Source organism: Capricornis sumatraensis, chromosome 10, assembly GCF_032405125.1.
Source record: "Capricornis sumatraensis isolate serow.1 chromosome 10, serow.2, whole genome shotgun sequence".
NCBI lineage: Eukaryota > Metazoa > Chordata > Mammalia > Artiodactyla > Bovidae > Capricornis > Capricornis sumatraensis.
In genome coordinates, this window is record NC_091078.1 from 36,523,215 (window position 1) to 36,539,332 (window position 16,118).

General features: G+C 38.3%; 1 protein-coding gene across 1 annotated transcript in view; it reads left to right on the top strand.

The window, feature by feature from the left end:
* The window catches only part of LYST (lysosomal trafficking regulator), a 140,412-nt gene that overhangs the window by 99,863 nt on the left and 24,431 nt on the right, over positions 1–16,118 (top strand). Inside the window, exons 39-42 of the mRNA XM_068981849.1 lie at positions 4,725–4,791; positions 6,134–6,290; positions 9,647–9,787; positions 12,536–12,753. Of these exons, the coding sequence (XP_068837950.1) occupies positions 4,725–4,791; positions 6,134–6,290; positions 9,647–9,787; positions 12,536–12,753 (583 nt within the window). The remainder of the gene's footprint in view (positions 1–4,724; positions 4,792–6,133; positions 6,291–9,646; positions 9,788–12,535; positions 12,754–16,118) is intronic.

Sequence of the window (16,118 nt, forward strand, 5' to 3'; positions counted from 1 at the left end):
GACCCCATGAATCGCAGCACGCCAGGCCTCCCTGTTCAAAGGCCCCTAAAATAAAGCAAAAATAAACTCATTGGTTGCTGTTGGATGGGGCAACAATTCTCTACTTTTGAGATTTGACAGCTAAGGAAAAGAATTAAGCTTTTATCCTGCCTTTCCTGAAAGAGTTGCATTTTAGAGTAACCAAATAGCCATAGATGATGTGGGAATATTCTGTTTCTTTAGTTTTAAATAACATTCTCTGACTATTATCAAAAAGTCAAGAAATAGCAACTCTTGGCAAGGACATGGAGAAAAGAGACCCTGTACACTCTTCCTGGGAATGTAAACTGTTGCAACCACTGTGGAAAACACTATGGAGGCTCCTCAAATATTAAAACTATCCTATGATCCAGCCATTTTACTTCTGGACATTTAATCCAGAGAAAATTAAAACACTAACTCTAAAAGATACCTGTACCCTCGTGTTTACTGCAGCATTATTTATAGTGGCCAAGATACAGAGACAACCTGAGTGTTCATCAGTGAATGAGCAGAAAAAGAAAATGCCACACAGACACATACACACAAGAATACTATTTAGTGTTAAAAAAAAAAAAAAAGAATGAAATCTTGTGACAACATGAATGGCCCCTGAGGGCATTATGCTAAGTGAAAAAGTCAGACAAAGACAAATACCATACAGATAAGTAAGGAGAAAAGGAAAGATATACCCATTTGAATGCAGAGTTCCAAAGAGTAGCAAGGAGAGATAAGAAAGCCTTCCTCAGTGATCAGTGCAAAGAAATAGAGGAAAACAATAGAATGGGAAAGACTAGAGATCTCTTCAAGAAAATTAGAGATACCAAGGGAACATTTCATGCAAAGATGGGCTCGATAAAGGACAGAAATGGTATGGACCTACCAGAAGCAGAAGACATTAAGAAGAGGTGGCAAGAATACACAGAAGAACTATACAAAAAAGATCTTCACAACCCAGATAATCACGATGCTATGATTACTCACCTAGAGCCAGACATCCTGGAATGCCAAGTCAAGTGGGCCTCATGAAGCATCACTACGAACAAATCTAGTGAGGTGATGAAATTCCAGTTGAGCTATTTCAAATCCTGAAAGATGATGCTGTGAAAGTGCTGTACTCAATATGCCAGCAAATTTGGAAAACTCAGCAGTGGCCACAGGACTGGAAAAGGTCAGTTTTCATCCCAATCCCAAAGAAAGGCAATGCCAAAGAATGCTCAAACTACCACACAACTACCACACAACTGTACTCATCTTACACACTAGCAAAGTAATGCTCAAAATTCTCCAAGCCAGGCTTCAACAGTACGTGAACGACTTCCAGATAATCAAGCTGGTTTTAGAAAAGGCAGAGGAACCAGAGATCAAATTGCCAACATCCGTTGAATTATCAAAAAAGCAAGAGAGTTCCAGAAAAACATCTCTTTCTGCTTTATTGACTATGCCAAAGCCTTTGACTGTGTGGATCACCACAGACTTTGGAAAATTCTTCGAGAGATGGGAATACCAGGCCACCTAACTTGCCTCTTGAGAAATCTGTATGTAAGTCAGGAAGCAACAGTTAGAACTGGACATGGAACTACAGACTGGTTCCAAATAGGAAAAGGAGTACATCAAGGCTGTATATTGTCACCCTGCTTATTTAACTTCTATGCAGAGTACATCATGAAAAACACTGGGCTGGATGAAGCACAATCTGAAATCAAGATTGCTGGGAGAAATAACCTCAGATATGCAGATAACACCATCCTTATGGCAGAAAGCAAAGAACTAAAGAGCTTCTTGATGAAAGTGAAAGAGGAGAGTGAATAAGTTGGCTTAAAGCTCAACATCCAGAAAACTAAGATCATGGCATCTAGTCCCATCATTTCGTGGCAAATAGATGGGGAAACAGTGAGAGACTTTATTTTCGGGGATTCCAGAATCACTGCAGATGGTGACTGTAGCCATGAAATTAAAAGACGCTTACTACTTAGAAGGAAAGTTATGACCAACCTACATAGCATATTAAAAAGCAGAGACATTACTTTGCCAACAAAGGTCCGTCTAGTCAAGGCTATGGTTTTTCCAGTAGTCATGTGTGGATGGGAGAGTTGGACTATAAAAGAAAGCTGAGCACTGAAGAATTGATGTTTTGAACGGTGGTATTGGAGAAGACTCTTGAGAGTCCCTTGGACTGTACGGAGATCCAACCAGTCCATCCCTGAAGGAAGTCAGTCCTGAGTGTTCATTGGAAGGACGATGTTGAAGCTGAAACTCCAATACTTTAGCCACCTGATGCGAAGAACTGACTCATTTGAAAAGACCTTGATGCTGGGAAAGATTGAAGTCAGGAAGAGAAGGGGACAACAGAGGATGAGATGGTTGGATGGCGACACCAACTCAATGGACATGAGTTTGGATAAACTCCGGTAGTTGGTGATGGGCAGGGAGGCCTGGCATGCTGTGGTCCATGGGGTCACAAAGAGTCGGAAGTGACTGAGCTACTGAACTGAAATATGATCTCACTTATATATGAACTCTAAAAGTAAAACGAAACACACAAAACAAAAAGCTAAGCTCATTGATACAGAGGACAGATTGGTGGTTGCCAGAAGCATTGAGGGGTGGGGGTAGGAGGAGTTGTGGCAAAATGGGTGAAGGGAGTCAAATAGTATAAACTTCTTATTATGAAATAAGTTATGGGGATGTGATGTAGAGCATGGTGACTATAGTTAATAATATGCCAAGAAAGTAAATCTTAAAAGTTCTCTAATACAGCATAAAAATTTTGCAAGTATATATGGTGGCAGATGTTTACTAGACTTATTGTGATGATCATTTTGTAATTTTGAATATACAGATATTGAATCATTATGTTGGATACCTGAAACCAATATAGTGTTACATGTCAATTACACTTCTCTTAGTTTAAAAAAAAGTTGACTGCAAATATACTACTTAGTATATTAGAATATTTTAATTATAACTTCAAGAAATCAGATTCAGTTTAATGTATTTGTCAATTTAAAAAGAGCAGATGGCACATTATTTCTCTTTTAGACATTTTTATGCACTGCTGATGTACATTTAAATTTATACACTACTGATATAAAGAGATGCAGTCTTTCGGAAAGACAGTTTGTATATAACCAAGAACTCTTTAGAAATTGCATACTCTGTTCCAGCAATTTCACTTCTAGGACTTTTTTCTTAGGAAATATTTTCTTAGATTATTTTCTTAGGAAATACTTTAGGATATGTGCTTGACCAGAAGGATTATGCCTGAAAGTGAGCTTCATGAGTGCAGGAGCCAGTTCATTGCTAATAACAGTGCCTGGCACTTCAAGCAAATATTTAGCCATAAGGTAGTCCTCACATCATTTTTTAACGTAGCTGAAATTTAGAATCAACCTGAATGTACAATACTGGGTTTGAGTAAATTGTCCTATATTGTAGTCATTAAAAATGATACTGTAGATATATATATTATGGGGAATTCTTTTTATTTTCAAGTGATACACAAATAAGGAGGAAAACATATACCTTTCCAGATATGCTGTAGTGATATATTGTGGTTGATTTTGGTTTATTCTATTTGCCTCATCAATTACTTCTGATTTTCCATCCACAACAACATTACTTGTGTTCACAAAGAACTATTTATACTGTTTAGAAAAAGTTGCATGCCAAGATCATGATTTCATCTATATTGAGATGTGACCTTTTATCTATTCTATTGATACAAAAATGTTTTTACTTTTTAACAAAGTTTTTAGGATTATGAAAGTTTCAAAAATGAAGTTAATGTGTTTGCTAATGGCTAATTTTAATATCCCTATGAAATAATTTTCCTCCAAAATAGATATATCCACCCTGGCTCAGCAGACCTGGTTTGGCATACTGAAACGTGAGCAAATCTTCACATTGGTCTAGTTGTTGCCCCAGATGTTGAAAATCCAGGTGGCTCCATCCCGGTTCCAGACCAGAGGGCACCTCAGCCAGAGGAGCATGTCCATCTTTGTTGGATCTTGTTCTCTTGCTCTTTCATGGGCCACACAGACATGCTGCTTGACTCTGTAGCTTTTAAAAGTGGAAATTCATCCAGTTTTCTTGCCTCCCTGATACAGTGTAAACACCAGCACAGATATACACATGCTTACACACATTCTCTCCACCAAACACATAGCGTCACTCACTATCCATGAATTAGATAAAATGTTTATTTCATACTTGCACTCCACATCTCAACATAGTCATTGTGAGCATGTGTTGTTTCTTTTCAGTTTTCATTAACCTCATAGTTACGTAACATCTCCTCATGATCATACTCCTGGCCAAACTGCCCTTCACTCTTCATTGCCTAACTGGGTGTAGGGTCAGGAAATGGGGACAGAAACTTCCAGGGAATCTTCTGCCATGGGCAGCTTCAGTTACGATTTGAGGAAGTAGAGGAACCAGGGAGAGGAGGGAGACGTTCTTCGTGGTTACTTATAAGTCAAAAATTCATAATACTGATATGCATCTGTTTAGAAAAATTCTGTCTTCACAGTTTATGAAATTATAATTGTGAATGGTGACTGTTAGTGGCGAAGCAACATGTGTAAGCACTAAACCAGGGGCCAAGTATCTTGTTGATCACTTATTTAATTGTAAACATCTGAGGCAACTTAGTCCTGACATTATTAACATACTTCCAATGCTTTCCATCATCTCTTCCTTTATAGAAATCTCTCCAAGCCCATAGCTGTGCAGTATAAAGAAAAAGAAGACCGTTATGTGGACACATACAAGGTAGGTTCAGTTTTCCCTTGTGTATTTTGATAAGTTAAAACTGGATTTTTGGTTTTTGGACTTGTGTTTTACCTAATTTTCAATGTATAGTATTGATTTTTCTGTTTGCCACTTCCATGTGCAACTGACAGGCAACTGGAAATCATTATGTGATTTTAAATACTCTTTTCTGTCTTAATTCTCTGAAAACACTTTGCTCCCCCCCCCAAAATAAATTCACTTATTGTTGTATAAATTGGAAGCTCATAATCCATTGTTACATTCAAATGTATGAAATAACTATATTCCTTATAAAAATCACAAAAATGTCCAGGGACATGTTTATATTCCCTAGTGTTATATATAATAATATCAATATATTTGTCATTTACCATAACCCCTTGTTATTCACCTCAGCAAATTGTGCACAGGTTTGTTAACAAAAAATACTGGATTTTAAAGTTTGAAATAGAAGTTAATTATCTATTTCTGTGAAATTAATGTTAATGGAATCCTGTGGGAAATTCAAAAACACTCATTAGGCATATGTTGTATTCTTCACACAGTAATAAGATAGGAGCAGCTGAAGCAGTTTTCTTATATTCACCATGTTATCTTATGTCAAAATTTCAGAAAGATCCCTCCAGGAATCTTACAGCTGTCACTGCTTGATTCTTGTGTAGCTAAAAATGGGGCAGTGCTATGGAAATCAAAAAGAAATGACTCCAGAATATTCACTGTCACCTGACTTTATTAGAGATAGAAACTACGGGAGATGAGAATAGTGACAGATATTAACACTTTGGTTGAGCTTCTTACTTTATGATGGGAAGATAAGAGTAGTTGAAGGATCACCAAATTCTTTTTTATTTCTGTGTAAGTCTACTGCAAAACAGCAATAAAATGTTATATTAAAGAATTTCAATAATGTGATACAGTTTTTACATTTCTCTTTCATTTCCTCTGTGAGAGAAGCATTTCTCTAAAGAACATAGCATTACGTCTTGAAACCCTCTTAAAATGCAGACATCTCTGGTGAAAGTGGCAGTTCTTATTTGTTGATCAGTTTAAACATTTTGAGCCATTAATGGGGAACCAGAGGGCTGAGAACTAACATGCAGAACAGGTGGGTTTTCTATGAGGGACTAAGAGGGTAAATGTGCAAATGGTGAGATGCTTCTCGAGTGGTCAGCCCTCACTGGGACACCAAGGAGGAGGCCCCCAGACACTCCAGAAGGCTGAGGGCAAGCTATGGAGGGTGGCACCTAAGGGGCAGTAGAGAAGGATGGCAAAGAAGATGAGTGAGGCTTCTGCAGCCCTACGTGGAGCTCACTGTCACCGATCTGGTCCCCGTGTCCTTCAGTACCTGGAGGAGGAGTACCGCAAAGGAGCCCGGGAAGACGACCCTATGCCCCCGGTGCAGCCATACCACTATGGCTCCCACTACTCCAACAGCGGCACTGTGCTCCACTTCCTGGTCAGAATGCCTCCTTTCACAAAGATGTTTCTAGCTTATCAAGGTAAGGATGGTTTTCTAACTGCCCCAAAGGTCAGATTGGTCATCAGGGGAAAACCAGTTTGCTGACATCCTGAGAATGTATTAAAACTAATCAAACCATAGGAAAAGAATTCTGCTTAGTCTCTGAACAAAAGTCTCTTTAAGATACCTGCTGGGACTTACCTGGTGGTCCAGTGGCTAAGACTTTGCCCTCCTAATGCAGGAGGCCTGGGTTCAATCCCTGGTCAGGGAACTAACTAGATCCCACGTGCCTCAACTAAAAGATTCTGCATACCACAATGAAGATCGAAGATCCCACGTGCAGTCCAATAACTTTAATTTTTTAAAAGAGAAACCTGCAGTAAGCCAAATCGTCTCTATAATGTCTCAGATTTCACCTCAAATTGAACTTTCCTACATTTATAAAAATGCAATTCACTTTTTAAAAGTTAAGATGTCATTCACATAGGAAGAACTTTACCCTCCCTTTTAAAGTTATGAATTCACTTTTTTAAAATGTTCAACTTAATGATTTCAGATAACCTGTTTTCTTTGGCCCCTAAAGGGGAATTCTAAGTTGTTATCAGTGAGTGGCTGTTAGGAGACCTGCACTGCCACCTTCACCATAGTAACTACCTAGGGAATAATCTTCAGTGGCAGCCCACACACCTGAAGATGGCTTCGATACAGGTGAATTTATTGCTTTGTATGCAAGTAGGTTTCTAGTGAGAACAGTGATTTCTAGTGAGAAATCCTGTCAGTTTCTAGTGAGTCAGTGGTACTAGCCCTGTAGTTGTTCCTCCTGGAACAGAATCCTTTGTGGAATCATTATCCATTCAATTACTCGACTCTTCTTGAACTTCTTTATATATTTACACTCATATGTATGCAACCTCTTGGAGGAATAAATTTTGTGTTCTGTAGACCACTTGGTCTGTGAAAGAGGCTTTCTTGTATTTGTCCCTCTTCTGTTTATCAGTACACAAAACAAATGTTGCATATGACAGCTCTCCAAATATTTAAATATTACTACCCTGTCCTCCTCCTCCTCACACTCTTGTTTATCCTTAGGCTAATTATCCTTAGTTAAGAGCCTCCTATATACAAGGCCTGCTGCAAGGAATGCAGAAATAAATAAGACAGTTTTGTACTTATTTAAGCGATGTTTCCTCTGGTTTCCAAACCTGTCACTGTTCTGCTCATCTTTCTGGATATGTTCTGATTTGTGAATGCTGTTATTAAAAAGTAGCAGTCAGAATAAAAAAGGATATTTCAGGAATTCCCTGGCAGTCCTAGTGGTTAGGACTCCACACTTTCACTGCTGAGGGCACAGATTCAGTCCCTGGTCAGGGGGCTAAGATCCTGCAAGTCAGGTGGTACAGCCAAAATAATAATAATAATAAAAATGAAAGAATATTTCAGATGTGGTTTGGGACAACGGCAGTATATAACAGAACTGTTATTGCCCTTCATTTTTTTTCATGTCGTCCAAGAATCTATTAATATAAAACTCTCAATCAACTATTATGCTAGGTTTTCCTCACTGTATATTTAAGAATGATTTTTTAAAAAGACAACAGGGACTAGCTCAGTCCCCATTCTCTTCTTCTGCTTAATTTAAAATGATTTGTGATGGCATTTTAGTTTATTTCTGCTGTGCTGCTGCTGCTAAGTCACTTCAGTCGTGTCTGACTCTGCAACCAGGGTTTCTCGCTTTGGCACTGTCGTCATTCTGAGCTACATAGTTCTCTATAATGGAGACTGCCCTGTGTGCCGTGGGTCACTTAGCAGCATCCCTGGCCTTGACCTACTAGATGCCCATGGCACCCCTCACCAGCCATGAGAACCAAAAATGTCCCCCGGGGAGCAAAAGTGCTGAGTTAACAACTGCCACTTGAGTTCATGCATGTTCTAGATTATAGTGTAGTATTACTTACTTAAAAAGTTAAGAAACTACAGAGAATTAAAAAATTCAAACAGAAGCTTCAGTGTGTTTCTCCGTTTCCACAGTTCTGTAGGCTCTATGTATTGTGATTCCACCCGTAGCCTCACAGAATTGCCTTTGATTTTTCTGGATTCCATTTAGATTAATAACTTTTTATCCTGAGTGAGTTAGTATTTTTTTTAAGTGGCCCTCCCTAATTTCTGAGAGAAAAAAAAACAAAACAAAAAATTTACAAACCTCATTTCATCCCAGATTTTATTTAGAAAGTGAAAGTGAAATCACTCAGTCATGTCCAACTCTTTGGGACCCCATGGACTGTAGCCTACCATTCTCCATCCATGGGATTCTCCAGGCAAGAATACTGGAGTGGGTTGCCATTTCCTTCTCCAGGAGATCTTCCCAACTCAGGGCTCGAACCTGGGTCTCCCGCATTGCAGGCAGACGTCTTACCATCTGAGCCACCAGGGAACCTCCAGATTTTATTTAGTGCCCAGCCAATTCTAACTGATTCAGCTGAATAGAGGAGAAAGTAGTAAAAGTGATAGAAAACGTTGCTTGGCAAAGCAGGTCAGGCTTGGGGAAGATTTAGCATATTTTTTAAAAAATTGTGCCTTGCTTGATGCTGAAATTAGTCTCTAACAGTCTCCAGGTGAAAAGTTATGTTCAAATTCTGACAGGTTGAGGGGAGTTTTAGATGGTACACGTGGTGCCTAAGAAGAATCCACACTGCTGATGTTTTCAAGAGCTGGGGTTTAGATACCATTTCATATTCTAGGCTAGAAAGTCTGTTAACTGTTGACAGAAAAGACAGAATTGAAACTCAGTCCTTGATTGTCAATAGTCTACACAAGGAAAGCTTAACAAAAGAGTAACTATTAGTTTATTTTCATTCATAAGGAATTTTACTCATTTAGCTAAGAGTTAGAACATTTAAGAGCAGTGCCCCTGTCACCCCAGAAAGAGAAAAGAAAAGAGAGAAGAAAAATAGTCTTACTAATTAGAGGTAAAGGAATAATTCTGCTTCTTGATGGGGTAAAAACTATTTTTACCTACTTGAACTTTAATTTTCCTTCCATGTTTATTCATTCAATAAATAAATAATTATCTAGTTCCTAGAATGTACTTGGTATGGTTGATATCCCAGGTATCTATTTTTATGGAACTTTCATTCTTCTTGGGCAGATAGATATTTAATATTAATTAAACAAGTGATAAAAATTTATCTAGTTACACGTGAAAGCGTAATACAGTTTAAAAATAATACAGTCTCAAATTATATAGAATAATATTTTCAGGAACACAACCTCTTTTACATTATGGACAAATAAAATCATTTTAATATTTTTGAAGTATTGAAAGTAAATTAATTACTACAAGTTTCAAATGGAATCAAGTCTTTGTGTCTTAAGTGTGTTATTTATATTTCTTTTTAGATCAAAGTTTTGACATTCCAGACAGAACTTTTCATTCTACAAATACAACTTGGCGCCTCTCATCTTTTGAGTCCATGACCGATGTGAAAGAACTTATCCCAGAGTTTTTCTATCTTCCAGAATTCTTAGTTAACCGTGAAGGTACAGCCATAAATCATTTCTAATTTAAATTTCTTAGAGTTTGTACTTACTTTATAATTTTCCAAAAATAAAAATAGCTTTTGTAGGTTCTAAAATTTGAGTCCCCAAATAAGAGAAATGCCTTTACTTACTAGATATATTATTTTATTTCCAAGTGAGCTTGAGGATTTTAAATATTAACTATTAAAAGCATTTGTAAACATGTATATTTTAATTTTTACAGAAATTGTCATGAATTTATTAAAGAACTACCTAAATTAACCAAATGTCAATGATTTTATGAGTAATGACTAAGTTAGAAGTAAAACACTCTGACTAGAGTTACTGAATAATGAAAAGTGACACTAGAAAATAAAATCAGATTTTCTGTGATGCCAGTGACCAACAATCTCAGCTAATCATACCTGTTCTTTAATGTAAGATCAGTTAATCCTTTATAAGGTATCTTCTTTCATTACTTAATTTCATATTTTTATGTGACATTTAGGAATATGTGAAATTGAGAATTATATCTTTAGAGAAGTTAAAGTGTTGGCCAATTACTTCAGAATTTTTTACTGTATTAACTGGCTTCTCTGGAGTTATTTAGATAATCAGTAATAAATCTGTGCTGCTAATTACTTAGAGCATGTTTCATGGTGTTGCCCAAGTAAGAACTGCCTCAGTGAAATATCAACACCCCCAGTTTGGGGCACCTGCCTGGTGGTTCCTGCCTCAGTCAGTCTGCTGCCTGTCTCCCTGTCTGTGGTTCCTTAATGTATGTTCCCATTATCTATAGCTGTAGAACAGGTAGCTCCAGTACTTAGTGACTCAAAACATTAAATGCGTCACCCATGATAGTTTTTGCAGGTCAGAAATTCAGGAGCAGCTCAGCCAGGTGGTTTTTGTGGTTTTGGCTCAGGGTCTCTTGTGCAGTTACATTCAGATCGGCTGCAGCAGGAACATCCAGGGAAACAGAACAGCATCAGGCTGGCGGGCTGCTCCTTCTTTAGTGTCTGTAGTTTTCCGTGTGGTTTCTCCACATGGACTGTTGTGGACTTCTTGCAGCATGCAGCCTCGGACATCCTAGTTGGCAACTCTGGGCTCCTAACATGAGTGTCCCAAGAGAGATGAGCAGAGGCTGCATGGCCTTTTCCAGCCTAGCCTTGGAGGCCACAGCATGGCCTTCAAGTGCATTCTGCTTGGGAGGTAGTCACGAGGGCCTGCCCACATTCAAAAGGAAGGAGCATAGACTTTGCCACTTAATAGGGGAGTAGTGAGATTCTAGAAAAGCATGCACAGCAGCAAGTGTTGTTATAGCCATTTTTGGAAAAGATAACTTGCCATAGCATACATCCTGCCATTTCCTTTGAGCGTTCCTGTAGGCCTTTCATTGTACCTCCAGGTACCCGCTCTGGGTGGAGTGTCTACCCCTCTGATATGTCCAGAGCCCCAGAAAGTTAGGAATGATTTGAGTTCATCGAGCCCCCTGCTGCTCACCCCTCTCCTGCTCAACCCTTACATGCCTCATCACTACTGTTCGATCAGTTCAATCAGTGAATCTCTGCTGCCTCCCTTGAAGCTCCCACACAGAGTCTGGAGGTGCTCAGCCAGTCCATTTTGACACTGTCACCCTGCAGCTGTCAGATGACTGCTGGGCTTTTTGAGGTGACCCTCACCCCTTGTTAATTTTATATAAGCTCTTGGTTTATATTTCATATCATATCATATCATTTCCAGGTACTTCCAAAATTAGTGAAGATCCTTCCAGTTGTTTTCACAAGATCAAAAAGCAGTCAGACAGCAACTTACTTTCATATGGAGCATAATCAGCTTTTAAGAGGCTCTTTTAAATTTGTGTTCTGCTATGATGATCAGATTTTCTTTCCATAAAAAGTAGCGCAAAAAATTTCTGTTCAAAGGTAACATTTCCTTTAGGATAATTTTTTTAAATTTTTTATTTAGTTTTCTAAACTGGAATATAATTGCTTTACAATGTTGTGTTAGTGTCTGCTGTACAACATGAATCAGTTTTATGTATACATACGTATATCCCTTCCCTCTCTAGGCTCCCTCCTACTCCCCCCGGACAATTTTTTTAAAGAAACACTTCTGAGATTTTTGTTTACACTAGCAGTCTAATGAGACAATTAGATAACACCTTATTTACATCACAGAACAACCCTCTTAATATGTTAGTATAATTTTGTTGTCTATGGGAATGCATAGTGGAGATGAAATCAAAACAGACCTATAGATTTACCATAAAATAAATAGACTAAGTTCATTCTTGGAATGTATATACTTTGTTGAGTTTTTTAAATTGCAGAATGCTAACATTTACCACACAAGTCGCCTTAAATTTATTATGTATTAACACTAATAATTCTGAAATACTTATACAAAAGCCTTCACTTTATTTTAATCAAAATTACAATTGAGATGTTTTCACACTTGGTGCATTTGAAGATTTGATAAGTGAAGTATTAGAATTAGCAGGTAGTGATTTTCTACTTCTTTTCAATATGATATGAAGTGGTGGATGAGTAAATTTGAAAGATTTTAGATTCAGTTAGGATAGATAGTGTTAATCCATGCAGCTCTCTGAGTAGTAAGTCAGCAGGTGAGCAACAGTGTTACTATCCTCTGGGTGCTCCTTTTCCTGGTTATAACACACAATAGCTATTTCTGTGAACTCTTCAGGTCTGCTCAGTGGGCCAAAGGAAGCATGATCTGGAGATAAACATTGATATTAATCTTTTCTTTTAGGTTTCGATTTTGGCGTGCGTCAGAATGGTGAGCGGGTTAATCACGTCAACCTCCCTCCTTGGGCACGTAACGATCCCCGTCTTTTTATCCTCATCCATCGACAGGCTCTAGAGTCTGACTACGTGTCCCAGAACATCTGTCAGTGGATTGACTTGGTATTCGGGTATAAACAAAAAGGGAAGGCCTCTGTCCAAGCCATCAATGTTTTTCATCCTGCTGTAAGTGACTCTTAAAACTGTGCATTTATATAAGGTAGAACCTGAACATTTAAAAGTTAGACTGTTTCTTTACAATACTCAAGTTATCAAAGAGAATAATTGACAAAGACACTGAACTTGCCCAAGAATTTTTCAGGTTTATGTTTCGCCTCTTTAAGAATAACTTAGATACTCTCTGTCAGAGATTCCCTAAGACCACTCCCAGGTTGGCTGAGGACTCAAGAACTCAGCATACAGTTGTACTTACAGTGAAGGGTACAAAGCAAAAGCAGCAAAGGGAAAAGATACTTGGGGCAGAGCTGGAGGAAACCAGGCACCAGCTTCCAAGAGACTTATCCCAGTGAGTCACAGAGAACTCACTCCGTTCCTCCAGCAACAAACTGACAGAATTAGGGCTGCAGTGCCAGGGTTTTTATTGAGGACTGGTCATGTAGGCACCCTCTCTCATACGTCCAGAAATTCTGGGCCTTCAGAAGGAAACCAGGTGTTCGGGATATACCACATTGTCCAGCTTGGGTGCAGTGAACCACTTTTATCAGGTAAAAAAGGTAGAAACTCTTCTGAAATCCATGTTCCCAGACAAGGCCAAGAACAAGCCTTCCAGACACACCTTCCGGAGGAGAGCAGTTCAGGCCTGCTGTGTAACTCTTCTCTGCACATCATCCTATATACATGAAATGGCATCCCTTTTCCTTATTGTACAAACAATATTTGTGCCTTGTTAGAATAATATCTAAGATACAGACTACAAAAGGAAGAAATTTTAAGATCAACTTTGATATCATCATCTAAAGATAAATATCAAAACCACTTTCTTCTTCCTACACATATCACTTCATTATGTAATTATTTTATTTCTGTAATATTATCTTTTAAAAAATAATTTCATTTATTTCTTTATGGCAGTGCTGGGTCTTTGCTGCCGTGCAGGCCTTTCTCCAATCATGGAGAGTGGGGGCTACTCTCCAGGTTCTGTGTGCAGGCTTCTCACTGCCGTGGCTTCTCTTGTTGCAGAGCATGGGCTCTAGAGGATGCAGGCTTCGGCAGTTGTGGTGCACAGGCTTAGTTGCTCCGCAGCATTTGGGATCTTCCCGGATCAGGGATCAAACCCTTGTCTCCTGCATTGGCAGGCAGATTCTTTACCACTGACCCACCAGGGAAACCCCCATTTATATAGTAATATTAATGCTACTTATTATTCCAAAGTATGGATATCCGGTAATTTATTTAACTAGTCCCCTATTCTTGGATATTTTGTTAGTGTTCTTCTACTACTAAAATTAATATTCCTCCGATTATTTCTTTATGTACCACTTTACTTTTAAATTCCCAGAAGTCTAATCGTTACACTTTAATGTATATTTTTTAATGTTGTTAGATAGTCTACAGTTTTTAATTTTTTAATCTATCCTATTCAGGAAGCTTTTATTTCCCCAGGCTCTGGGGATGCAAAGGTGAATAAGATTCACACAGGGAGGGAAGATATATGAGTGTCCAGTAAGCAAATGAAAAAAAGCTGGCATCTTTAGTCATCAGGGCTTTCCTGTGGCTCAGCAATAAAGGATCTGCCTGCCAATGCAAGAGATGCAGGTTTGACCCCTGGGTCAGCAAGATCCCCTGGAGAAGGAAATGGCAACCCTTTCCAGTATTCTTTCCTGGGAAATCCCATGGACAGAGGAGCCTGGAGGGCTACCATCCATCGGGTTGCAAAAGAGGCAGACATGACTTAGTGGCTAAACAACAATAATATCTTTAGTCATCAGGGAAATGCACATTAGAGCCACAGTGAGTTACCACTTTATATTATTGAGAATGACTCTAAATAAAAGACTAACAATTCCAGGTGTTGAATAAATGGAATACTGCTCAACAATAAAGAGGAAGCATTTTATGCTGACTAAAAGAAACCTGATGCACCCTGTATGAATCCACTCCATTTACCTGAAATTCTAGAACAAGGAAGATTAATCTCCTAGTGGTAGAAATCAGAACAATAGTTGCCTCCAGGGAGTAGGGTATTGACTGCCTAAAGAACATCAGGGAACTTTCTGGGTGATAGAAATGCTCTGTGCTTTGATTTTCATGATGGTTCCATCAGATGGTACTTTAAAAATCTGCAGTGTTTTATTATTGTGTGTAAAATATACCTCTGTAGAAGTATATATGTAAGCTTTAAAGGTTTTAAAGACTGAGGTATAATTTTTAAGCTTCATATTTGATCTAAACTGTAACTTTAAAACCAGTTAAGAGGTTCCCTGGTGGTCCAGTGGCTAAGACTCTGCACTCCCAATGCAGGGGGCCTGGGTTTGATCCCTGGACAGAGAACTAGATCCCATATGCTGCAACTAAGACCCAGCACAGCCAAATAAAAATATAAGCAATTAAGTTCATTTTGTTGTACAGCAGAAACTAACATAACCTTGTAAAGCAATTATACTCCAATACAAATTAAAAGCAATTAAGAATTTGGACATGAACCTTAGTATACTCTGTGCCTATAATAGTGGCACAAATTTTCAATTATTCTCATTTCAAATTCACATTAAAAGTATATACATGCTGAAATATGCCATTTAATTCTCATCTTACTAGATTTTTCATTAATTCTTTGGGGCTTTATAAAGGATAGAGTTTATACCATTGTTGTAGAAATTTTATATACAGTTTATTTTTTCACCATACCTCATGGCATGTGGCATCTTAGTTCCCCAACCAGGGATGGAACCCTTGCCCCCTGCGTTGGAGGCACGAGTCCTAACCACTGGCCCATCAGGGATGCCTGTCTCAGAAGTTTAATAAAACTCAATTCGTGGGACAAAAGGAAGTATAGCATTTAAGTGCACAGTCTCTGAATCCAGGATTGAGTTCGCATCCTCATTCTGTGACTCTGCTACTTGCTGTATGACCTGCAGTGTCACCTTAACCTCTCTATACTTTTGTGCAGATTCTTAAAATGTGAACAGTAATACCAACCTCATAAATAAGAAAATGCCTACAGGGTAATGCCTGACATCCAATTAAGTATAAATGTTAACTTTATAAAAAGGAACGTAAAAATGCATTTTGATCTTAATTCATCATTCACTAGTATATGGGGTTCACTGGAAACTGATACACAGAAGGTAAAGAAGTAGTGTTTTAAAGTAAATTTTAAGAGCTCTGGCTATAAGGTTATTCCGATCTCCGTTTGAATTTTTGAGTCTATTAAATTAAACAGCCGTAAAGAATAAGCCTGCTTAGATAAGCATTCATAATAGCTACTGGAGCCCTGTGGTGGTGGGAGTGTGGTGGGCAAGGTGGGGAGATGCTGACGATTCTGAAGAACCTGTGAAACTTTATTTTGGCATTTATAGAAATGTTATTTG